The 24,760-nt window shown below is 41.7% G+C and overlaps 2 protein-coding genes across 3 annotated transcripts; one reads left to right on the plus strand and one right to left on the minus strand.

Annotated features, from left to right (window-relative positions):
• Nucleotides 1-320: 320 nt before the first annotated feature.
• On the plus strand, nucleotides 321-14,266 carry LOC114436626 (rho guanine nucleotide exchange factor 25-like). Of its 2 annotated transcripts, none has more exons than XM_028407008.1 (16): nucleotides 321-682; nucleotides 5,976-6,298; nucleotides 6,393-6,497; nucleotides 8,234-8,361; nucleotides 8,622-8,688; nucleotides 8,787-8,890; nucleotides 9,132-9,201; nucleotides 9,830-9,919; nucleotides 10,004-10,096; nucleotides 10,548-10,598; nucleotides 10,683-10,760; nucleotides 10,839-11,030; nucleotides 11,103-11,283; nucleotides 11,377-11,582; nucleotides 11,679-11,819; nucleotides 13,487-14,266. In XM_028407008.1, the coding sequence occupies exons 1-16, from the start codon at nucleotides 589-591 to the stop codon at nucleotides 13,583-13,585; spliced, it is 2,022 nt and encodes a 673-aa protein (XP_028262809.1). In that variant the 5' UTR covers nucleotides 321-588; the 3' UTR covers nucleotides 13,586-14,266. The 2 variants fall into 2 exon arrangements, with proteins under 2 accessions (XP_028262809.1, XP_028262810.1); XM_028407009.1 differs by having other exon boundaries at nucleotides 11,735-11,819.
• A 1,368-nt stretch (nucleotides 14,267-15,634) lies between these two features.
• b4galnt1b (beta-1,4-N-acetyl-galactosaminyl transferase 1b) lies at nucleotides 15,635-24,739 on the minus strand. The gene is made up of 12 exons (XM_028406104.1): nucleotides 24,373-24,739; nucleotides 22,678-22,779; nucleotides 21,643-21,866; nucleotides 21,372-21,548; nucleotides 19,947-20,053; nucleotides 19,792-19,829; nucleotides 19,520-19,700; nucleotides 19,169-19,261; nucleotides 18,883-19,070; nucleotides 18,670-18,810; nucleotides 18,357-18,594; nucleotides 15,635-17,603 (listed from the first exon to the last, which is right to left on the minus strand). The coding sequence occupies exons 3-12, from the start codon at nucleotides 21,855-21,857 to the stop codon at nucleotides 17,386-17,388; spliced, it is 1,596 nt and encodes a 531-aa protein (XP_028261905.1). The 5' UTR covers nucleotides 21,858-21,866; nucleotides 22,678-22,779; nucleotides 24,373-24,739; the 3' UTR covers nucleotides 15,635-17,385.
• Nucleotides 24,740-24,760: the final 21 nt, after the last annotated feature.

Below are 24,760 nucleotides of genomic sequence, written 5' to 3' on the forward strand. Positions count from 1 at the left end.
CCATGGTGGTGGTTCTATATATCACAGTGTAGCTCTGAGTTAATGCTGACTTAAAACAATTGCAGCTTATTTAATTCCTCATGCGATCACGGTAACCTAAAGAGTGAACGCTGAGAGGGGAGGCTGATGAGGGAGGTGTGAAGTCAGTGGGCTGAGCGTGAGGAAGGGGAGGGAGGAGGAATGAGGGGACTGGGAAACAGATGCTTGCACAGCAGTACAGCTACCATCCCTTCCCTCATTACAGCCCCTCCCTTTCCCTGTCTCTCTTTCTCACTCCCGCATTTAGTTTTGGTCCCTCTGTTAATCTTTGCCCACACAGAGAGGGTCGTGAGACGAGTGCAGGACTGCCGTTCTGCCCTGCTGCTGTTTGCTGTCACATGATGGGATAGTAACAGCTTTTTTTTCTCAGGGGTTTTTATGCTCAGGTTTCGACTATGACTGTGGAGCTCTCTTTACACTTTTCTTCACAACTCCTGCTCTGGGATTCACCTCAGGAATAGTGTGTGTATGTGCTAATGTGTGTGTGTGTGTGTCCAGCAATATGCGTGCTTGCGATGGTTTGAAGTCTAGCAGTAGAAGTGGATCACCATGAGAGGGGGTCACCACCAGCGAGGGTGTGGGTGTCAGTACCTGTTCAGAAAACTACTCAGCAAATGTGGCTGCTGCTTTGTCCAAGCCAGAGGTACGTAGAAGCTCATCAGCAGGAGGATAGCCGCTAAAAAGCTGTGTGACTGTGGATTTTCTTGTAGAACTCTCCTCTGCATGTTTGACAAATCAGGTTGTTTTGTGGCTTCCAGCGGACGATGCTGCAGACTCTTAATGATGCACTCTCACGGTCTCACAGGTTCTAAATGAGCATTAAGTGGAATTTACATATGAGTGTTGATCAGCAAGATAAACCTTATAAACCAACAGCAATCTTCAGTTTCTGATGCCTAAATTCAATCACCACAGGTGAAAGGATAAGTAAAGGAGCTATACAGTTGTTGGTCAGCAGATTTAACTCTTGCACAAAAAGCATGTCATAGTTTATAAAAATAAAATAACAAATAGGACATTTATATTTTGTTTGTGAAAAATAATATGAAATATCTCTTGAGCTTGTGTTAACCACAGCCCTTATTAAGGACATCTAACCTCATTAAGTGAGTGTATGAATTTGAGAGGCATGCGTTCTTCTGATACAGTGTTAGTGTACGGACATATCCGGTAGTGCTGATGCTTTAGGAGCTGTTTCAGTTTGCTGATGTTGCCATCTGGAAAGCTCTGGGTTGTGAATACATTGTCGACGAGCTGTGACCTCGACTTCGCTCCTTAGCTGGACCGATCTTAAAGTGTGAAGTGACGACTTACGGACTGTTAATAAGGACAGATGAAACCCCCAGATGTTGAGGTTCAGTGTATTAGGCTTTGACCATTTCCAACTTTGCATCTGACTCCACCTAACTCAAAAAAATGAACAGACTAAAACAATTTTTACATCAGGCTATAAATATGTTAAGTCCTGCTGTAATTTAGGACATTTTAACATGGAGGTTACTAATATCAACAGCCACATATGAATTACAGTGTCTCTGAGTGTTCTACTGATCAATAAATCATGGATACACAAGAGTCAATGAGTCACTGTTCCATTCTGGACCTTCTTGTAGTTATAAAACACACACACACTTAGTCACTCTTACATTTTTTCCTTGATTTCCAGAAAATCAGAAACATGGTTTATGAGGCACATAGCAGAAGAACAGATGGAAGCATTGGTTTAGTAACACATTTTCACTTTCGAGTCACACAGTCTATTCTAATTATAACTCACTGACATTTAGTATTTTAGTATTTCTTTCAGTGATCGTTCTGACTTGGCCATAAATAGCTAGACTCCAGCCCCCTCATTGACTCTGTATTACAGGACATGGATGGTGGATGGGCTTCAGAGCAGAACGGCTGTTTTTGTTTTTGTTTCTGCTGCACAGTCACTTTTCTTATATTAGATGCCTGTTTGCTGCTGCTCTGTATAGAATTGATTTCCCTGCTTCAGACTAAAGGCAGCTGTAAACATGCACACACACACATGCACAGATGCACAATCATGTCCCATTACTGCCCCGACCCTTAAATCCTCTGTTGTTCCAGTTGTTTGGGGAGTGATTACAGGACAGCTCCTCTCTGAGCTGCACTGCTCTGACAAGCCCTGCAAATAAACCTGTGAAATGTGAAAATGAAAACAGCCTTGTGTTGAGATCCATTACTTTCTCACCTTTCTTCACAACACTTAAGAAAAGAATGAGTGTTTTTACTTCTAAAAATATCTGTCAGTGGGTCTGGATGAGTTTGCTTTAAATTTATAAAAAGAAGTCACAATAGGCTTTTTTTAATCTCATCTGCCTCTTTTTTTGTACCTCGTCACTTCTGTAGTTGTTAGGTAAAACTTTCAAGTGCACTTCTTGTCTGGTGTGGAGGTTTCTTCTTTCCTTCTCTTGCTGACTTTTTTCCTTCTGTCCAAGACCTATTTATAAACTGAGAGAAACACCTCCAAGATAAACTATCTTTGGGAAATGTGCTTTGAAATCTTAAAAGTCCTTCCACCAGTCTCATCATGTCATTGCACATACATCATTCTAGCTGTGACTAGCGGTCCATTAACCCACCAGTGTGTGTGAGGTCATCACTGCCAGTATGTGAAGAAGTAAACACACAGTGACTAACAAGCACAAAAGTGTCTGATTCCACAGACTGCATAAAGTAGCCTACATATCACCTCAGCCATCTTGCACTTTGCTGTTTGGTGGCTGTGTGTTTTGTTGGAATACTGTCGGTGAACCACATGACTGACATTTAGGAATAGAATATCAACGAATATCAAGTAGAAGTAATGGTTAGGATAACAATCAATAACTGAAGCAAGCTGTCTGCTGCAGTAGCAACATTGTAAAGTGTCACTTTTCTGTAAATTTTTTAACCCTTTCCCCCCAGATCAAATCATATGTCTCATGTATCATGTATATTCTCTGTAATCCTCTCTTCAGGTCTGATGTGCATCAGGGAAGATGACATACAGTATATGTGTGTTTATGTGTGTGTTTGTTTGTTACTACAAATCTGTCTGTCCGCTGTATCCTCAGAATCGTAAACAACACTAGAGTTGCTGATCTGGTAATGACAGCAAAGCAAGTTTTATTTGACTGCAGTAAAGATAATTTTGATCCGTCTATGTGTATGTGATATGCAGCACAGACAACAATCATGTGACACCAATGATGGTCGCGCATGTAACGTGCAAAGGTTTAATCAGGCTTAAAATAACCATGACAGAGAGACAAAACACGTCTCAGGAACATTTCCCACATTGTAAAGTAGGTCATGAAATCAACACACCCTCCCTATGATCAGGGCTGCACGGTCACAGATACACTCTCATTACATAAACATTGATCATTCACATAGTATAAAGATTTTTTGATATACATAAACATGTAAGACATTATAAAATGCATGACAATATATCCTCCATTTAGGAAGAATTATAAAGTAAAATGTACAGGCACTTAGAGGACTTGCCTCCAGACCAGAGAAATGCTGGCTCATTACTGATTCAGTATAAAACTGTGCAGCACATGTTGTAGTGTTCGGTGCAGGAGACAGGATTACTGTCAGAGAGACTGGCTCTTGTTAATGATTTAGTCCCATTTTCTGCCATCTCATTTCATCTGGGCAAGCCGTCTGGGCCACTGTGGTTACAGAAAGAGTCAAACCCCTCCAACCTTTAATCCATCCATCAATCTAAGAGGAGAATGTGTGTTGCACTTAAATCCAACCAGGATCACAAAAAATGTTTTAATAACATTTGATTATTTACTATTAATTAACGATGAAGACAAAAATGTTTATTATCAGAAGCCCGCTTGCGGTTGTGCGTGCCTGTGTGCAGGCCTGACACCACAGTCCGGATGGTGGTCCAGCTGTTGCTCCATGGGAAAGTGACACGTTACATAACCATTTCAAACAAACATGACAGCTGAGGCGCTCCACTCAGCCGTAGTTTGAATGTCAGAGTGACCATCACACACCATTAAGGGTCAGCTCTGCAGGAAAACCTGCAGTCAGGTGTCCATGTCAACAGATGGTGAAATGGATGACGTGTTTCTGTAGGACCTGATCTTGATAAAAACATGGAGAACAGATGGCCTGTGCTTAGAGTTACTGCATGCAGAGAATATGCCTGTATGATTTTATGAACTCTTGTTGGATTCAACAGAGATGAGCTGACCTTGTTGGAAAAGCTGCTCTGACAGTTTGGATTGTTTTTTATATTGAGTCAAATGACTGCTGTGGAAAAGGGAAAAGTAAAACATTTACAATAGACTGAATGTAGTGAGACAGATTTAACTTACTGTCTCACTTTTTTATTGTAAGGATTACCCATTTATATTTTAAGCTCTATGTTGTCTTCACAGCTGACTCGTGTTTCTTAACAGAAGAAACATATTTTAATGAAATGTAGTTCCCTTAATTATTCTTTAATTATTCTTTTATTAAGCTGACTTTGACTTAGTGGCATCATTTGGTCAAAACTTTATTTTCTCCAGTAATTATTTTTTTATTATTATTATGAAAAATACTGAAACATCCAATTCTCGCATAACTAATGATCACACTCAAGACAGTGTGCGCTCTAAAATGTAATGCCTGCAAATCATCAGCTTGTTGGTATTGTCAACGTGAGCCTCCTAGCATGCCAGCATGTCATCATCACCTCTGTATAACCTCACTGAGCTGCTACATCTTCACAGATGTCTTGCAGCTGTATTTTTCTTCTGCATCTTTTGCAGTTAATCTTCTAAACTTCACATTGCCCATTGTTGTTTCTCCTTCTTTTCTACACACGGTTAATTGTTTTTTTTTGCAAAGCATGACTGATGATAAGAAATTTGGAAGATAAACAAACTCTTCCTCAGTCCATCTGCTGCCCCCAAGGGCCCGCACAGACACACACCTACTTCAACCCTCCTCTCTTCCCTCTAAATCAGCCCATTACATAAATGAGTTTGTGTCTTGATGAGTACCAATGTATTATCACATGCGGTCTTCTTTAAATGCATATTTTGTTGTCTTTGTATTTGGCAATCAGTCAGTTTTTCCCATTAACGCAGGAAGAAAACCACATAATGTCATATTTTACTGTCAGCATGGTGTCCTGTTTAATGGCTGTATCAGACAGTTTTGGCAAATGGCTGACCCAGATTTTCACTGGCTTCTTGAAAGCTTGTTATTGTGATTACAGCTTACATAAATGTGCTGACGGGGAATAGTGGCTTCTGGGAAGAGTCCAAAATGACAAAATGGGGCTCCTGAACGATCCCACTCTGCTGTGATCAGCAGAAAGCAGTGAAATGTTAATGTTAGGGTGCCTGATTGTAACAGTGTGGTTGAGGTTTAGATACCAGTTTCCATTAAAGCTGGAAATAAAATCCAGCTGTGGTGTTCTGGGTATCTTCTCTGGTTCTGGTCCAACTGTCCGAGGTGGTTTAGTGCAGACTGACTTTAGGTCATAGGAAAGCCACAAAAGTTTTTTTTTCATCGGAAATCTGTGCTTAGTGCAGAATGTGTAACGTTTTTTTACAAATCAGCACATGGTGCTGAATAAGATGCAGAAGCACAATAGTTTTGTTATTGACATTTAGTTTTGATTGAATGACATTTACTTTTGACATTGAAAGATAATGAAGTCAAGCTGTCTATAATTTCCAGTTAGATGATTGAGTCTGTTCTCGTGAGAACAGACCTGGTTTTGCATTTATAATAATTTAGGACCAATAAGTACAGTAGCTGCAGCTTCTAATGTTACAGTTGGGGCTTAACACAGGAAATTGAACAGCATTTTTGTGTAGAAACTGTCTGCAACTTCTGACCTGAGAGGATATACCCTTCAATTAGCTGCTGTATCTCAATCCTCTCCCCCCTCTTTCTGTCTGTAGCGGAGTCGTACTCTGTGGCTTGCAATGACAGCAGCATCACTCCATCACCGGGCTCTGTGCCTCACCAGCCCTCAGGCAGCTCCAGCCCCTGCTCACACTCGTCGTCTGGAGGATCCCGGCACCCTGTCAGCGCCCTGAAAAAATGGCTCACCAATCCCGTCCGCAAGCTGAGCTCTGATGCCAGAGGTGGAGTGGGAAAAGCTGAGAAGCAGATGTACAGGTCAGACGAGAGGCAACCGCCATCGCTCCTTTCCCACAGTGAGGCTCAGCAGAGGCCTCAGGAACCGCACGATAACTACACCATCCTCCCCTGTGGAGACACGGTGAGACTTTAAGACCGACATACGAGCTTCATTTACATTCTTGAGGTAACATGTGATGTACTCTTTCCTAATGGCTGTTTATTTGTGTGTACAGGAGTGGAAAGATGGCCTGTTGAGTCCACCAGCATATTCTCCTTCACAGCCGGCCTGTCAGAGCTACTTATCTGACCTCCTGCAGGGCAGAGACACGCCGAGCCTAGTAACATCTCTCTTCTATTTTCTGCTATTCTATTGGTGCAAAATTTCAAAGAGACCTGACGTTGCAGATGGATGCAGTTTAACACATTCAGCTAGAGGTCCAAAAAAGATCTGAATTATGGTGGATTAAAGGCTAATAGTGGCACACACACACACCCACACACACACATTTATTTGTATGCACTGACTATTTGGCAGTGTTACCACATAAACCTGTGGCTCTTGACCAGTGTCAGCTCAACATTTGCTTGCACAGATTTTGTTGTATGAATACATGAACTATATATGTAATTCTTTAATCAGCTCACCAACTCCATCGTCTCCATCGCAGGCCCCGAATAAGAACATTTTCTGCATATTTCATTCAGTACAACTTCTTCTAGTAACCTGCACTGTACTAAGTAATCTGTGAATAGGATCCTGGGGGCTTTTGTAGAGAACATCTGGAAGTAATAAAAAAGCTGAACAGTGTTTAGCAGGCTGAATCAGGGTCAGGGTGGGGGGTGAAATGCGAATGCCAAAATTAGAAGAAGATGAGGCCTAAATATGTTGGACAGCTCTCTAACGCTGAGAGAGTCAGGTTTCAAAACTTTACATAAGAGGTTACATTACATTACTGTGCATTGTTTCACTGGATAAATGACTGGCCTCATTTTCAGCTTTGCTCAGTAGAATGGCCCATTAAACATCTGCAAGCTTTTATTTATTCTCACCCCTTAACATTTCAGTCTTGTGATGTCAGTTGGTCTCTAAAGAGTCTTACTGTCTCTTTTATAGATGAGATTTTTTTGTCAATAATAAATATGCACATGTCCCCAAAAAAATCAGACCAATACCAGAAACTACGTGCAGTTACAGATGAGTTTTAAGTTTGATGACAACATTGAGAAGTGACAAGACTTGTTGGAGTTTGTGTCTGTGGAAAATGTGCTAAACAGATTGCTCATGCTGTCACTTGCCAAACATTTTTTCTTTTTAAAAATGCCTGCTCGTTCCAAACATTTTCCAACGATGAGTTAGCAGTAATGGTTTGGAGTGCTCCCGGCTAGCTGTTTGTATTCTGGTTCCTGCAATTTACTGTTTATATACAGTGTCAATTGTTTCACCGCATTAAAAAAAACATTCCTTTAATGCCCGGTTAAGTGAAAAGAAATCACTCTATTTAGGAAAAGGAAGCACTCAGAGCGGCAGCCAAGCTGAGAGGAGACAGCCTCAGACTATTTTCATGGGCAGGATGTCTGCCATGTGTGGACGTGAACAGACAGCTCAGAAAGAGTGAGATTGCAAAAAAGAGAAAAAAAGATAAACAGAAAGTGCACATTTGACCTACAAATGTGCTCTGATTCCACAGAAGGATTAGGGGTCTGGTGCATTGAGGCAGAGGACAAAATGTGTTGAGACTACAGTATGTCAAAAAGATTACAGTCAAATTCACATTAGATTATACTGCATTTAGGTGAGCAGTCATATATGTTATATAACAGGTTTCCCTGCCTCCATCTATGTTATATGAACAGACATGCTGCTCATTATTAACCTTCCACACTGTGTCCTCAGCAGCACAGGAACAAAGGGCCTGTTACACGGAGGCTGGGCCAATGGGTGCTGAAGATGATTTAACACATTTCAGTGGTGGAAGACGTGTTTGATTAAAACAAATAAATATCACTGAGTAAAAATCACACCGCACACTCTTACGTAACATGCTACATGTTTTGTCTTGTCTGTGTGTTTTAGAGTCAAAAATCCAGCATTAATACTCTGCAAGGAGAAGACAGCTGTACTGTGACCGATGACTCCGGCAGCCAGTGGTCTGCTACAGTGGACACTGAGGAAGAGAGAAACATCGCCTTAGAGAAGAGCATGTAGGTGCTGAACTCATGAAAGAAGCATCCAAAGTAAAGGCACTCCAGGATCTGAAGCTTAGATTAGATCAAAAAAATTGCCAATGCCAATTCAAACATGCTAATTAAGTTTAAAGTTGTTTGTAGGTGGATAATACGACAAAAAACAGTGTTTCTGTATTAGCAGACAGTTCACATTTTCCTAAATTGTTATAGCTATCTGCTCATTCAGACTGATCCTAAATGATACTGTACACACTCATCATGTGTTTGTCTTCCAGATATGTTCTGAACGAGCTGATAGAGACTGAAAGGTTGTATGTTGAAGATCTTGGACTGATAGTGCAGGTATGTCTCACTTCTTATGACAACATGAATAAGTTGACCGAAATGCTCATCAAGCCCACTTTTGCTGTGATTGGTGATGCATGTGTGTGTTTGCACAGGGCTACATGACCACCATGGCCAGTCAGGGAGTTCCAGATGACATGAGAGGAAAGGACAGGATTGTGTTTGGCAACATCCACCAGATCTATGACTGGCATAAAGAGTGAGTCAGACATTTCTGTTCCCTCCTCTCAGTTCCTGTGAATTTGAATCATCTCCTAAGTTTATTTTTTCTTAGCTTCTCATTTTTGTCTCGGTCTAGCATGTGTCAGGTCCTCTGTGGTTGTTTGTTTCCTGTCTGTGTGTGTGTGTGTGTGTGTGTGTGTGTGTGTGTGTGTGTGTGTGTGTTCTTATGTGACTGGATAACAGTTCCTGCCTGACCTTCTCTGCCTTGTGCCACATAGTTATTTCTTGGGAGAGCTGGAGAAATGTGTGGGTGATCCAGACAGCCTGGCCCAGCTCTTCATCAGACATGTGAGTCTACAGATCAGTGAGAAACAAGTTTGTGTGTTTGTGTGTGTGACAGAGAGAACGTTTTTCAGTCCAGTCATTTCACCCTCCCACTGATGTAAAGCCTTGGACTGCAGCCATGCAGATGTGTTTTCGTTTTGTAGATCAGATGTCTGCAGGTGCAGCTGCAGATTAAAAGCTCTTGTAATCACTCAGGTTTGACTAAAGACTAAAGAAACTGCACAGAGACCACGCTGTGTGTGAGAATGAACTCAGTTCTCAGAGCTTTATACAAGTATTTAGTCCCTCTTATTAAGTTTTTTTGAGGGGGGAAAAGACTATGTCAAAGTGAAAACACATTTCTGTCAACATGAAACACAAACAAGATGAGTTAATGACAGTCAGTGTTTTAAAGCATCAAGAAAGAGTTAATGCTTTTTATTGGACTGCACATTTTAGTATCAATACGCCCCTGTTTACTTTATGTAATAAAGGAACAGCTAATTAAACTGTTCTTATTGAAGCAAATCTGTTGCACTAGAAAAACCACAATGACAGTGAGACACAGAGAGGTTCAGACATGAGATTTTCTCTGTCACACACACATTATGTGGAATAAAACTGATGAGCCTTCTCTCTGTTTAACCTACAGGAGCGACGTCTTCACATGTACGTGGTTTACTGTCAGAACAAACCCAAGTCAGAGCACATCGTCTCTGAGTACATAGAGAATTACTTTGAGGTGAGAGCCCGCCTTCATCCTCTCCTTAGTTTTCCTTTAGTCTGGTGTATTTGTCTGAACACATTTCTTTTTGTATCACGACAGGACCTCAGGCAGCAGTTGGGTCACAGACTGCAGCTCAATGACCTGCTCATCAAGCCCGTTCAGAGGATCATGAAGTATCAGCTGCTGCTAAAGGTTTCAATATAATTTCAGAACACTATTATTAAGGTTATTGTGTATCAACCATCAACACACCAAGACTTCACATTCAAACTCTTCTTTTGTGGGCACTGATTGTTTACCTTTATATTCATTATAAATCAAGCAGGGTTGGTCAAAATTCAAAGTCACGGAAACCTTGGATCATCCCATTCTTACGATCAATACATATCAGGAACAGCAAGACAAAAAATTCTCAACTTGTTAGAAACTGTTGGCCAAGTATTCAGTAATGATAACAAAGCTTTTGTCTGATGATGCTGTGATGATATTCTAATGTCAATGTCACTTTTATTTAAACTTTTTAAATCTTCACTACATTATTCTGAAGAGACATGAATGTAAACTGCTCATTAGCAGAGATAAAGCAAATGATTAGAATTAATTTTCTTTATTATTAAACTTAACTTTCTCCTCTCACCCTCAGGACTTCTTGAAGTACTACAGCAAAGCTGGGAGGGATGTTGAGGAGCTACAGGTACATGCTCATTGTATTATAAACATTTCTCTGACGTTGTTTTATTAGTGCACTAAAATCTTATGGCTGACTCTCCTCCATCAGAGGGCGGTGGAGGTGATGTGTTTCGTGCCAAAGCGCTGTAATGATATGATGAATGTGGGAAGGCTCCAAGGTTTCGAGGTAAAATGCTGTAGTTTTTTTTTTTTAACAAAAGTTCTTTGTTAATTTCTGTGTGTTGTGACATATATTCTGTTTCAGGGGAAAATAACAGCTCAGGGGAAGCTGCTCCAGCAGGATACCTTCTCTGTCAGCGAGCAGGAAGGCGGCATCCTGTCCAGAGCCAGGGAGAGGCGGGTCTTCCTGTTTGAGCAGTTGGTCATCTTCAGTGAGCCAATTGATAAGAAAAAAGGCTTCTCTTTGCCAGGGTACACATTTAAAAACAGCATAAAGGTAAGAGTAAGACTGTGTTTTAGTAGATATTTGCTTTAGAGTTTTTCGTCCTAATGTTATACACCTCTGTAGGTCAGCTGCTTGGGTGTGGAGGAGCCCTCAGAGGAGGACCCATGCTGTCTGGTCCTCACCTCCCGGGGGACTGATGGCAGTATAACACGCTTCATCATGAACGCATCATCTCCAGAAATACAACAAGCTTGGTTGAATGATGTGGTGCAGATCCTAGAGACTCAGAGGAACTTCCTTAACGGTACCAGAGCTCTGTGTTTTGTTCTTTTTAAATAAATTTGCAGATTAAGGAGTTGGTGTGTCTGAGTAATGTGACCTGTCCTGTCCTCTGCAGCACTTCAGTCCCCCATAGAGTACCAGCGCAGGGAAAACAAGTCAAACAGCCTGGGCAGGAACATGAAGCCTCCAGCTGTGCCAGCATCTGGCCTGAGGCCTCACTCCTCAGCGTCCATGGACAGACGTCAGCAGCCCTGTCTGCTGTCCTACAACACCTCCCTGCCCTCTCTGCATTCTCCCCAGCACAGCCCAGCCGTGAAGGCGGTGAGTGCACAGTAGTGCTCGCCATCATGTTTATAAAACAAGCCTCCACTTCTACTGCTCCTACACCTGATTTACTTTATTTCTGTCTGTGTGAAGGTTTCTAACCCCTGCGCTGTAACACATGGAGCAGCTCACTCTCCTCTGTCCTCCAGCCAGCAGATCAGTGTGTGCACAGAGATGAGACAAGACCACGGGACGCCCAACGGCCTGCCAGCCAGCAGCCATCACAGCCTGCAGGTACACCAGCCCTCTGCTACACAACAGGGAAAAGGCTCTGACATAACTAGGTACACGTAGAAATGTAGAAGTCGCTTTACTTCACACAGATTGCTGCACAGGTTCTTTTAATGCTCCTGGTTTTAACTTGAAGGGACTAAGTGTGGGTTACCTATAGTACGTCCACCATGTTTGTTGGATATATGTCAACACCTCATCATTAAGTTGTGTGCAAAAATATTCACAGACTTTTTGAGGTCTTTCTGTTGGGGACATTGTTCAGACTATTCTCCCATCAACACACAACTCTGGATTTTCCACAGAACAGCTGATTGCACTGGGGCTCCTGTGTTTTAGTGCAAACCATTATATAAATGTTAATACATGCTTTGGCACAGAAGGGTTCCTGTTTTTATTCATTTAATGTTTGCATGCACTCAGTGTTTAAATCACAGTAGTAGGGTTTCTGACTTTGGTTAACCTTCATGTCACCTTTCTCCTCGGGTTGTGTAGATAGTGTTATCAGTTCTACTGTGATCACTGTACTGTGTGTTTTAAATGGTGCAGATTGGAGCTGTTATCTCTGCGGCCTGGTCCTGCTTGTTGTCATGATCACAGATGATGAGGGGAAATGACTCTGTGGTTGCTTTTGTTGAATATCCTGTTGTTGTTTCTGTGTGTTCTTTTTCACTCAGACTTCCACCGAACAGAGGAAATAGTTTGATCACTGCGCTCTTATTATTCTTATTATTAGACGTGCTGATCTGGCCTGATTCCACAGAGTTGTTCTCGTCCTCTTGGCTCCCTCTCTGTGTCTTTGGATCGCCACTCTTTCCATTGTGTTTAGTTTGCACAAATTTCCTTTGTGGCTAAAATTGTCTTTCTCAGACTTTTCTTGTTAAAAGTTTGTCTCTGGATAACATGATATTTTAGCTTCATAATGATATTGTTGCAAAAGTTTAAATTCAGTATCAGTTAGATTAGAGCACTAATGTAAACTTTTTCATACAGTCTTAGTGTAGAAAAATATATATATATAAATATATATTAAAATAGACTTTAAATCTTCAGCATTATGTATAATGAACACACAGTAAAATGAAAATAAAGATGGGTCATTCCTAAAGTGACATCAGCCACAGGATTCTTGAAGAGCAGATTTGAAGCTCATTGGTGCAGTGCCTGGCTCCACCTGACATGGATGTGAGTGGGGGCAGGTGACACCATCAACCTGAGACAGCACTCACCACCCACTCAAAGCAGGCACGCCCTTAGATATATTTATATTCAAGTCCTACAACATTTTAAACTTAAAAACGTACAAACTGTAAAACTGTTTTAGTACAAGGCTGTACATGTGTGTTTCTGCTGCAAACTTGGACATTTTACATTAGACTTCATGAGGATGAATTAGTTTTGAAGACCTACTGTACACCAGGTGTACCTCACCTCCATTGACAGCTGGGGCAGACTCCAGCCCCCCTGTGACCCTGCACAAAGTGGGTTAAGTCAATGGATGGATAGATTTAAGTCTGCCTCAAGCAGCCATTAAAGGAACTAATTTTCCGACAATTTTCTGTATCTAAATGACTTAAATAGTTGAAACAGTTATCTGAAGCATGGTGAAGTCACAGATGTGTTGTCTCCTGAAGCTCACGGCTCATTTTTACTTGCTTGTTTCCTCTCAGGGTGTAACGGCCAGTTTCCAGGTGATAACAGTTAATGACGTTGGGACTTATTCAGCACCACCAAACAGCCTGGATCAGATGAAAGAGTGCGAGCAGTAATAAGCCTGCGATGACAACACATGGACTCACTTCACCTTGCTGGAGATGCAGTGCTGTGACTGAGAGGTCAGTCAGCACTGCAGGTGGTCACATGATGTCTGAGTTTTCCTTTCAGTATAATGATGGTGGAGGCTAATCTGGATGTGATCTTTTTATTGTGTTCTGTTAAATGATGAGGCGTTAGAACGCATGGTTTAAACTCACTGCGGAGGCCGAGCTTCATGTTCTGTATGTAGAAATTTCGTACTCTTTCCACTGAAAATTCCTTAATTGATATTTTTGTAATGCATATTATTTTTCATAAGGGACCAGCTCCACCAGAGAACAGAGATTTAAAATCCTCGGATGCACCCATCCTCGTTACTCTGTGTCCTCATATAACTTTATCCTTGAAGTCGCCGAGTGGTTGTAGATTCTACTGTGGGACATGAATCCAGACGAGCTGTGTATCTGTGTGTTCCCTGCAGAGTAGCAAATAGCTGTGTTTTCCGGTCTGGTGGTCTATTTTAACCCTGCCATTGTCACTGTTATCTGGACCAAACACTCACACAAAGCGAGCGTCGCAGTCATCAGAAAGAGGAAAAAGGGAAAAAAGATTAAACAGAGGTGCTCATCGGTCATCTTGAATGTAAATAAATTGTTTGGGATAATATCAATAAAACCTGTCTGGATGCACACAAAGACAAATGATGTTCGGATTTTTCTGCAAACCTCTTCTACAGCATAAAGCACTTCCTGTGTGTGTGTGTGTGTGTGATACTACAGGACTGTTTAATAATTTCAGAAGGAAACCATAAAAATCTCAGCTGCACCTAAATCTGATCAATTTTTTTCCACACCATTAAAAACTAACTGGTTTATCTTCTTGCTTTGCATGTTGGCCACTTTTGCATAATATAATATTTAAGTGCCTCTTTTTAATTGCAGCAGCCACAGATGCCCACGGTGTGCAGGAACTAACATACTACTTCTCAACTAACAGTCAGAGGGAGGTTATTGGTTATTTTTCTATACACAAACAATCACAAAATGCTGACTTATACTCATTTTGAATAATAATATGTAGGAGGGGCCGCACATGTTTTGAGCCTGATTTGGCCCCAAGGTTGCGAGCTTTGTATAACTGCTGTTGTTCAGTCACATTTTGAAGAGTATATAGCTATTTATACACACACACACAGAGAGAGAGAGAGAGAGAGAGAGAGAGCTGTGACGTGTAATGATGCATGTCTTAGCTTTGAAGCTGCTTGTGTATATTGCCCTCTAGTGGTAGGTTCTCTTCATTGTTTGCTTTCTTTTAAACCAAGGTTTTGACATTGTGAATGATTGTTTGATTAGCAAAATGTTTTTTTTTAAATGCGGTAAATGTTTACTTTTAGACTGAGACATTAACAGGTAGCAAAGGACAAAAGGCCTTTGTTCTGCATGATTGTCCTGCAGCCCCTCAGACTGTGAGACACATCAAATCCTCTCCTCTGCTCAGTCCACCTCCCCGATCTATTATCCAGTACTCATGTTGCTACGTGTATGTCCTCTCTCAGCGTGTCTTTCTAGCCCAGTCTTTACTACACCTTTCTTCAGAGTACTTGTACACTTAATAATACATCAGCTATAATATAAATAAACACACCAGTAAGTTTATGCCCCGACTGTCTAAATGCATCTACCTTAACTTTTATAACAAGGTGTTTTGATCAGCTGTCCGTCACTGCTCATCTTCAGCCAAACAGATTGCTTCTGTTGTTGTCACCACTGACAGTCATCACATCAACATCTGACCTTTTCAAACATGGAGAACTAACTATGTTTACATGACACAGTAAACAGGTAATATGGACATAAGTCCAGCCAGTGTCACAATGTTTACAGGAAGACCCATTGAAATGAGGACACGGTGAAAACAAGGCAAAAAATAATTTATTGACAACATTTCCTCCAGTGTTTCAGTGTTTTATAGTTTTAGGAGCTGGACATCGATGCCTTGAAGAATACTTGAAGGTTTTTTTTTCCATGAACATTTTAATAACTTAAAATAAATAAATAAAAAATGCTTTTATCTTTTTTTTGGGGGGGGGGGGTGAAGCAGGCAACATATATTTCAGTGTGTTACAACAAACGTCACTGTAAAAAAAAATTTCAGTTTTGCTATCGTTCAGTTACAAAGTCTAACATGAGACAAAGATACAACTACACAAAAAAAGTCTTCACTGATGTTAGTTTCCTGCTCCTGTCGACAGAGTGAACATTTCATGTTTGTGAGCAAAGTGGGGGAAACCCCCAAAACTAATTAAAAACAAAATAAAGATTTTTTTTTTTGTAAATCAGTTGATAAATGTCTGGCACCTCGTCCTAAAAACAAATGACATTTAAAAACGTGTTTAGTTAGTAAGAAACAATACAGTGATACAAGAGCGCCATCTACAGGCCATGGTATAAAAGAACAGCATCATCACTTCAGGCATGGGCATATCAAGTGTTGATTTATAAGTTTGTGGCTTCTCAGTCCAGCAGTCGTGGAGCATATGAATCCCTTTCTAGTGCAACTCAGCATCTTGGGTTTCCAGTTGCCCGTAGCAGCCATGACATCATCAACATGGCGACCAGTCAGCTCCTTCATCGTCTTGGGGAAGAGGTAGTGCCAAATCTGGTGGATAGTGTCGGTCCAGGACAAGTTTAAATTCACATTCTTGGATGGGAGGCCGATGTTGTTTATCAGTGCTGAGCTGCAAATTTTAATTAGGTGAAATAGAAAAGCCCATAAAGTCACTGAAAGAGTTAATCTGCACATGCATGAGGGCCATTTAATTCGTCTCCTTCTGCCTTAGGCCACCAACTTATGAATCGCCTCTTGTACTGTGCAGTAACTTCCAAAGAGGATCCGTCAGTATAAAAACAGGAACTCAGTGCTCACTGTGTCACACTGTTTGAAGACTTGACTCCTTATTTTATTCTTTTTTATAATGACGGATAATAAACATGCACTTTGGTTCATCCAATTCAATTCTTTTCAGGCAGCATGTGCACAGACACAAACACTCCAAGATGAAACCGGAGCGTGACAAACAGCAGAGGACCAAAAAAAAAGCAGCTCAGGTAACACCAGGTGTGACCACACAGGGATGGGACCAAAGGTTTTTCTCCTGACGGGTGACCCAACAGAACAAATGAAAACACTCCAAAGCCAGCAGCCACCTTTGGCACAACCAGTCAGGCACAGGGCGTCTGTACCTCACATGATCAGAGTCTACTTGTGACACCTTCGCTCTGAGTGTTCAGGATTGTCCCTTTCTGTGTCTCCAGTCCTCCTTCTCAGGCTTCACTATTGCTTTTTCAAGCTCAGTCTATTTTTGTTTAGTGCAAATTGAAGGAGAACACGTCCACACACATTATGACAATGACTGACACAGACTGTGTAGATGCTACCTGCTGGGTTTCCCCAAAGCTTCGTCTGTGTTCGAACAACTCAAGGATGAAAGGCCAGATAAGATTTGACAAGAAATAATCCCTTTATAACCCTCAATTATTCAACATAAAACTGTGATTTCCTCCTACACAGGCTTCTGATGATCTGCTGTATAAAAGGTCTTCTTTAGCTCACTGTGGAGCTGTATGCTGATACAACATGCTAATACTGCTCTAATGGCTGAAGCCTGAAAACACTTTCAAGGTTTTTACAAGAAAGGGCAAACCAAACCATCTAAAATCTTATCTGAAAGGATGCGGCAGAGGAGAACATCTTTGGCAACTCAGGAGGAGCAGAGGAACCTAAAAACACGGGGAGAGGAGGAGGAGGAGGAGAGCTAATTATGAGTCAAACACTGAAATCGATTCTTGAAGTACAGGAGGCCGTTTTTTGTGTGTGTGGCATCAGAGGAGGCTGATGGGTAACGGAACTTGGCATACGTTTTGTCGCTCTCTGACTGGCTGACCCAGGGGAGTTTGATCTTGGATGCATGATTGACAATGACATCGTCACAGGAGCCCACATGGAGAGAGCCCAGGCCATCAATGAAAAACTCTGAAAAAAGACAAAGCAGTCCAGGAAAATACATGAAATATTCAATAACAGTCAGAGATTCAACTTTAATAACTTAAATTAAATTTCATGTCACTTCTAAATTCTAAATTTAATAGACTTTATGGTGTCTTTTTATATATTTTACAATAGTTTTATGTATTTTATAGTTTGCTTGGTTTTGTGTTTCCATTTTTAATTATATAGTGTTAATATTTTTGGAATAAATCAAAGTTTTTTGGTCATTTCCAAAAAAACTAAAAACTAAACATTTTGAATTGTCACATTCAATGAAACATTTATGGCAAGTAGTTTGTAAAATAAAGCTAATAAAGCTTCTTCACTAAAATTACACAGATATTGATTTAAATTAAATGTAGTAAATGTAAGTACTCTTTGATGCTGGGATGTACTGATAAGAAACTCCCACAGTATAATTGGTGAGCAGAAATCATTACAGTGTGTGATGCTATCTTAATAACTAAAGAAAGAAATGAGTCATTAAAAATTAATAAAATTCTCTCAGTGCGGTTTTGTTTTAAAGCTGCTGTTCATGGACCATTACAATGTTACACTGAACCTGACCTTTGACCTTTTGTCAATGCTTTATTGATTTTTCAACTTTTATGTAAAATTGTGTCATAAAGCATGAATTATTTTTTTAATTCCTAAACTGTACTGTGTGAGGATGATCACTTCCACGGGGGGAATCTGTCTCTTTAATCTAAAAACAACTGTCTCTGGTTTTCTACTCACCCAGGTGAGCGACCCTGGCGAGGCGTGGGTCGAAGCCGACTTGTTGAACCTTGTCTGTGCGAGCCAAGAAGAAGTTAATTACACCGTCCGTCACAACGCAGTTTGGGAAGCCTTGGATGACGTGATGAAATCCTCTCCTCATGTGTAAACAGTCGCCATCCTCCTCTCCTGGCTCAATGGAGATGGTCTGTCTGTAGGTGGCAGTATAACCTGTGGCCTCCCGCACTGCACCACCCACCTGGACACACACACACTCACACATTGAATCAATTGCAACATCTGTCTGTTACTCCTGTTACAAACGAATCCTCACCAGATCCAGCGTGGTCCTTTCTAACACGTCCACGAGCTTTTCCAGCTTGGTGTTGGCTGTGAAAATGAAGTCATCATCCACCCACAGGACATACTTCGTGGTCACCTGGGAGACGGCCAGGTTTCGTCCAGCAAACCACCCCTATGACAAAAGATGTGGAAGTTGAGGTTTGGACAGCAGCAACAGCAGTGAGAAGTTAAAAGGCTTCCCTACCTTTCCAAAGGGCATGATGTAATGTTCGATGTAAGGCCCGGAGATGGTTTTGGGATTTTCGCTGTCATCAGCGATTACTATGGTGACTGTGGGATAGTATCTTCTGATGCTGTCGATAAGATCTTGAAGCTTATCGTAACGTAGGAAAGTCTTTGTTGCTATGGTGACCAGGGCACTGACATTGTACTCTGCAGACAACAGATGGAGGAAAGAGCGCCGTCAGAAATAGCAGTCATGGTGTTCTGTGTGGTGATGTCTGAGTACTGTGCTGCTGCGGCTGCTGTACCTCCTTTGGATCCAGTGTTATACAGTTTGGGTGTAACACCATGACGGATCTTGATGCTGAAAACGGCTTGGTGCCCCTCTGTCTCAAACTGCACTACAAAACAAACAACAACAAATTAGATAAATATAATTGGGTCAAACTGTTTCAGACTCACATGTGACTGGTTCCACTTATGGATCTCATAATTTCATCCAAAGAAGCACATTAGCACATTTTTTTGTATTTTTAAAAGTAAAAATAAAAGCTGCTGGACTTAATTATCCTGAGAGAGTCATCCCAGAGGGATCAATAAAGTTTAGTGTAAGTCTAAAAAGGCTCAGATCAGCTGACAGCTTGTGTTTGTGCTCTTACCAGTGTCCACAGTGCTGGGATTAAACAGAGTGTTTGTGTAGGTGACAAACTGCAACTGTCGGTTCAAATTCGGCAGCAGGCTGCTGGAAATGGTCATATGCATCTCGCCGTCACCTTTGATCCTCACCGCGTCCACCTCTGCTGCCACATTCAGGGTTCCCAGTGTGGCAGTGATGTTTATCTGCAGTGAGAGAGAAAGGAAAGCAGGAAGAGTGACAGCGCTCTGGGTATCTCTGATCTAAACATGAAGGCAGGCGAACTGGAACACTTACTGAGTAATGGTCTCTGGGAAGGTTGTGAACAGCCAAGCCTGGAAACAGTGAACAGTGTGATGGACTTAGTTGCTACAGCTCATTGCATTTTTCTTTAAGTTTTCGATGTACTCTCTGATACTGTCTATGAAGCAGAATCAGAACTGTCATCATACCTGGGATGATGATTGTTTTCAGGGGCCGGACATCCACCCCCTGTGTGGGATACTGTAAGGGACTGTTAGCCTCTGCAATAATGAGTACATCTGCAGCTGTCTTTGACCTGAGGAAAAAAGGTTTGCATTAAGAAGCTGAGCAATATACCCACAATTGTGGATAAGAACAGAATATGAACAGACAACTCTTTTAAAGGTAGGGTAGGAGATTTTAAAAACTCGGTGAGAGTCAGCCAGATTTTGAAAGTAAACACACGCGCCGTTCCCTCTGAGTTCACCCCAAAGCCACGCCTCCCAACCAGTCTGTGACTTCGGCCATCATGCACGTACCTCTCTGGTGCGCGCAGAGCAGGAAGAGAGTGACAATCAGCCAACTCTACGCGCAGGGGCACCTCGTAGGATTGCCTGACTTTTTAGCTTTTTATAGCTTCCACAGTTGATTAATATTCTTCGTTTTAAAGCGAAACTGCCAAACTAATTGGATTGTAAAAAATCGGATTGTAAAGAGAAGTTACACTAATTTAACAAAAAGTGCATCAGAATGAAATTTCCTACCCTACCTTTAAGGCAGAAAGTGACTCTGATGGCCCAAAAAGAACTTTATGCGTAAAAAAAGATAATCACAGTTCAGTTCAATATAATGGTCCAAGGTAGGAATGTTTAAATTTTTTTTATGTATCTCCATACTATATGGTCACACTTAGTATAAGTAAGAGGAGCAGATCCCCTCGTTGAAGAAGTCTGCAATGATGTCATCCTTACTGTCACAATGGCTACAACTGAGTTCTGCCTCCACCTTAGGATAGAAGTCACTCACTGAGGTCCTTAAATCAGGTCAATATGGCAGGTGGATGCCATCACTTCTAGGTTAGTCATGGCCATTGTTTTGGTGGAAGAGCACCTGGATCCCCTTCGATATCTTTCCACAGGTGTGTCAGAGATGTGTGTGAGACCATTACCTGGACCAGACCTCACTGATTTGGCTTTTCTTTTAACTAAAAGTGTTGGAGCCATGTTTCATCCATGTTTAGAGGTTTCTGTAGACATGCGTCAGGATCCAGAGGCTCCAGCCTCTTTAAGAGAACTGAGCCTGTTTGAGGAGCCAGCGAGCTGACACCTTGATTATTTGCTATGTTCATGTTTCTGGTAGATACTCAGGTCTCTGCCAATGTGTTTGGTTGATCTATTAAGATCATGTTGTGGATCTTGTTAGTGGTCTCAGTTGTGGTGACAGTGGCTGTCCTTCCAGGACTTGTTTTCCAGGCTCTCTCCGCCATGTTTCACTTCTTCACTATCCCATAGAATCACCCTCGTCTCCTTATAAAACAAAAGCTGTAACATCCATCTGCTCCTATCCCAGTCCACACACTTATCAATCACCAGTAGTACACATTATAATTTGACAAGGAAATCTCTGCTGCTCACCTCTTCTGAAAGCTCTTGTACTCTTTGGCCCGTCTCCTCTTCATCTCCTCCAGCTCGGAGGCCTCAAAGGCAGTGTGCAGCGGGTGAGCTGACACCCGCGGGAATAAGAGTTGGGTGAACGGCAGGTTTACTCCTCCACTTTCGCCTTCACATACGCAGCTATTACGTGCCAGCAAACTGGACAGAAACACACATGCAATCATTATTTTTTCTGTTCTATTCAGAAATAAATGAAAAACATAAATTACTGGTTTACAAAGGCCACTCATACCTTGCCACGCTATCCCTCACATGATAGGGGATATTGCTCAATTGGTGGTCTGGTTCCTGGAATCTCTCCTCAAGATGCCTCTCTACTAGAAGCCCTGGTTGCTGCCACAGGTCCACTGTGGTGTAGGCTCGAGTGGGCCATGAGTGAAGTAGAGCCAGCACGAGCACCACCGATGCCAGGATGGCAAGCAACACTGTCTTCCTCAGGGACCGCATCCTAAAAACCTGATACAAACCGGATACAAGTACATAGAGTTCATTCATTGTGCCTCCATGCCCTCCATTTATGGTGGTTCCACTTGGATGTAGAAATATTGGTTAGATAAAGGAAAGGCACTCTATATGGGATCTACTGTCTATATACTAGACTACTATACTTTCTATATGGCATGTGTAATGTACTGGAGGCAAAAAAAATGTGGTCAGTATGATAATAAAGCTCATCTGCCAGATGTGTTTCTGTGTGTTTACGCTCTCTTTCCCCACTAGTTGAGGTTGAATATAGCTTAAAAAACCATCAGGGGCACAGATAATATCCATCCCTCCTGGGAAAACCCAGAAAACTGCTTTTCATTCCACAAAACATTCCCATGTTCCTCCCTCCAAGATATACATACAGCCACAGACAAAACACACAACAACCCTAACATTATATTGTTGAGTGAGCAGAATAAAGTCAGCTCTGCAATGTGTGGCATCTGCATGTCAATGCCACATCTGGAGGTTTTTTCATTCTTTCCTTTCTTCTTCTCCACTACTTTTTTCTTCTTTTCTATCTCATGCTTTCACCTTCACTGACAGCAGATGGTTCACTTTTTCAGCACAATGGGTTTTTTCTCTCCCAGCTGTGACAAACAGACCTCTCTCTCTCTCTCTCTCTGTGTGTGTGTGTGTTTGAATTACTGAGGCACAATGTGACATATTGTCCTTCTGAATACCACACACATGATCTAATCTCGACAGCGACGAACTGCTGCTGATCGAACTGCACCACAGTTTCTCGTAACCATTTACCAGTATTTTTAGAGAAACATACCTCACTGCCTCTATCCAGTCATTGAAAGGGCAGCCTCTGTAGGCATCTGCATCCCCAGAAACCATGTAGACAGGCACAGAAATGAGCAGACGCCTTCCCCATCTGGATATAAGAAAAATAAAAACACACATAAAGGGACAGTTTACAGTCCAAATAAGTGCATGTTGCTTACAATATCATCACAGGAAAACATCTAGTGTCCATATGGTGCTTCATTAGCTGCTTGTGTAGGTTAGCCTATGATTTGGGTGTGACCAAAAAATAAATAAATCAATCAATACACAGGAAGCTGCTCTGTGCACTTATGCATCTCTGCTGGGAAATGACCTCTCTGGGTTCTCTGGTTAAAAGCTCTTTTTTCTTCAATTGTAGTAATGTACCAAATGTGGACATTAATTTTTAATGCGTTTTTCAGCAAAAATCAGCCTCACAGTGATGGTGTTAGATTGTTATCCACTCTGCTCATGGCACAGTTTAGGTATTATTGTCATATCTGTTTAATGTGTCCACCCTTGTAGGAAAAAAATAAAGAAAGACAGACAAGAAGAAAATAAAAAACATTTTCTTTCTCAATTTTTTTCCTCAAAAATCACATTTTACATCCTCAAAATACAATTGACGAATCATCAAATTATACATACTGTATGACTACATATTTATTCATACCTAGGGCCTTTCACTAACCCTAAATTATGCCTGAGAAATATGCAAAGATTAAACAGTGACAGCCACGAAGTTTCTTCAATAACAGAGGATTCAATGCTCATTTTAACTGATAACATCAAACATAGACATAAAATAAACAGTGGTTAAACTAAGTAAAGCCATACCACTGTGTGAACATATCTCCCAGATAAGACTAGCCTATAAATATGCATTATTGACCAGTCCAATCAATTAACGAAGACGAATTTGAACCAAACTCTTTGACGAATATAAGAAAAATATAATTATAATTCACATACAATCTGAGTTTATAGACACTTAATTACAGTCTTCAGTCCTCATAATGGCTGCACCCAGTCCTCCATCCTTTCAGGTGGATTTACATATCACGTGAATGATAATTAGCAGCGATGGTGTAACAAACCTCGGACATAACCAGAGAGCATCCAGGTGATGAAGCCTAACCCAACCGGAATAAAACCTCGTGCTGTGTCAGTGCTGCTGTTATCAATTAATCTGAAAAAGGGAGCCTGTGTGATGAAGACGTGCTGTGGATATACTACAGACACACTCCGTGGGACCCTCCCAAAGTGCGCGTGACAGAACCATCGCCTTTAGATTCAGGACCCTGAGCCTCCATCTGCACCACCTCCTCCGTCCTACACAACACCTTCACACATCACAGATATCTGACAGTAACAAAGCAATCCTCCGGAGATGAGAACAGAAATACCTGGCTGCAGACAGCAGGCCTATTAGCCTACCAGAGCCCGCAGGAAAACATCATGCAAATCAAATCAAAGGCGTGATTCGGTTCCATTCCTTATACTGAATCACATCTCATCCAAACACACGTCTATGCAAAGATTTTTATCTGTAGTTTGGCTCCAAATAATCCATCATCCGTGCTTTTTTCGTTTCTACAATGAAAGAAATGTTCCTCTAGAAAACGCCGTGCTGAAGACACCGAGGGGCCTTTTATTAGTTCTCCAGAAAAAAGGGGGGAGAAATCATATGAACACAGCTCACCTCAGTTACGACGCACTGTGGACGCGGTTTCACCTCCCTCCTGCGACACGGAGCTCGTCCCTCTTAATAGAATTGTTCCTCGGTGGTCTTTCCAATGGGGATTAGATGTTGAAAAGGAGCAGAACAGAGACGTATGAGGCGGCCGCACATCGCGACACTGCAGGCTGTGGTGGACGGATGCTCCCCCTGCAGCAACAGCGGCTGCAGCGCAGCGGAGAGCGCAGCGCACTTCAGCACCAGACTCAGCGGCCAGTGAGCAGAGCAGCAGCCGACCCACGGAGCTCACACATGAAAAAACACATGGCATGCTAACATTGCTCAGCCACGGCACAATTCCTCACAAATCATGTGTGTGTGATACTGAGCATTCACATCATAAGTGAGCAAT

The sequence above is a fragment of the Parambassis ranga genome, chromosome 5, assembly GCF_900634625.1.
Source record: "Parambassis ranga chromosome 5, fParRan2.1, whole genome shotgun sequence".
Taxonomy (NCBI): domain Eukaryota; kingdom Metazoa; phylum Chordata; class Actinopteri; family Ambassidae; genus Parambassis; species Parambassis ranga.

Excerpts from the sequence above, each read along its gene's own strand:
- LOC114436626 (XM_028407008.1), top strand. The coding sequence starts at position 589 with ATGAGAGGGGGTCACCACCAGCGAGGGTGTGGGTGTCAGTACCTGTTC. Across the intron at positions 9,202-9,829 it reads CCCAGCTCTTCATCAGACAT|GAGCGACGTCTTCACATGTA; the intron begins GTGAGTCTACAG and ends TTTAACCTACAG. Across the intron at positions 9,920-10,003 it reads ACATAGAGAATTACTTTGAG|GACCTCAGGCAGCAGTTGGG; the intron begins GTGAGAGCCCGC and ends GTATCACGACAG.
- b4galnt1b (XM_028406104.1), bottom strand. The coding sequence starts at position 21,857 with ATGCGGTCCCTGAGGAAGACAGTGTTGCTTGCCATCCTGGCATCGGTG. Across the intron at positions 20,054-21,371 it reads TACAAGAGCTTTCAGAAGAG|GTCAAAGACAGCTGCAGATG; the intron begins GTGAGCAGCAGA and ends TTTTTTCCTCAG. Across the intron at positions 17,604-18,356 it reads CGCCAGGGTCGCTCACCTGG|AGTTTTTCATTGATGGCCTG; the intron begins GTGAGTAGAAAA and ends GTCTTTTTTCAG.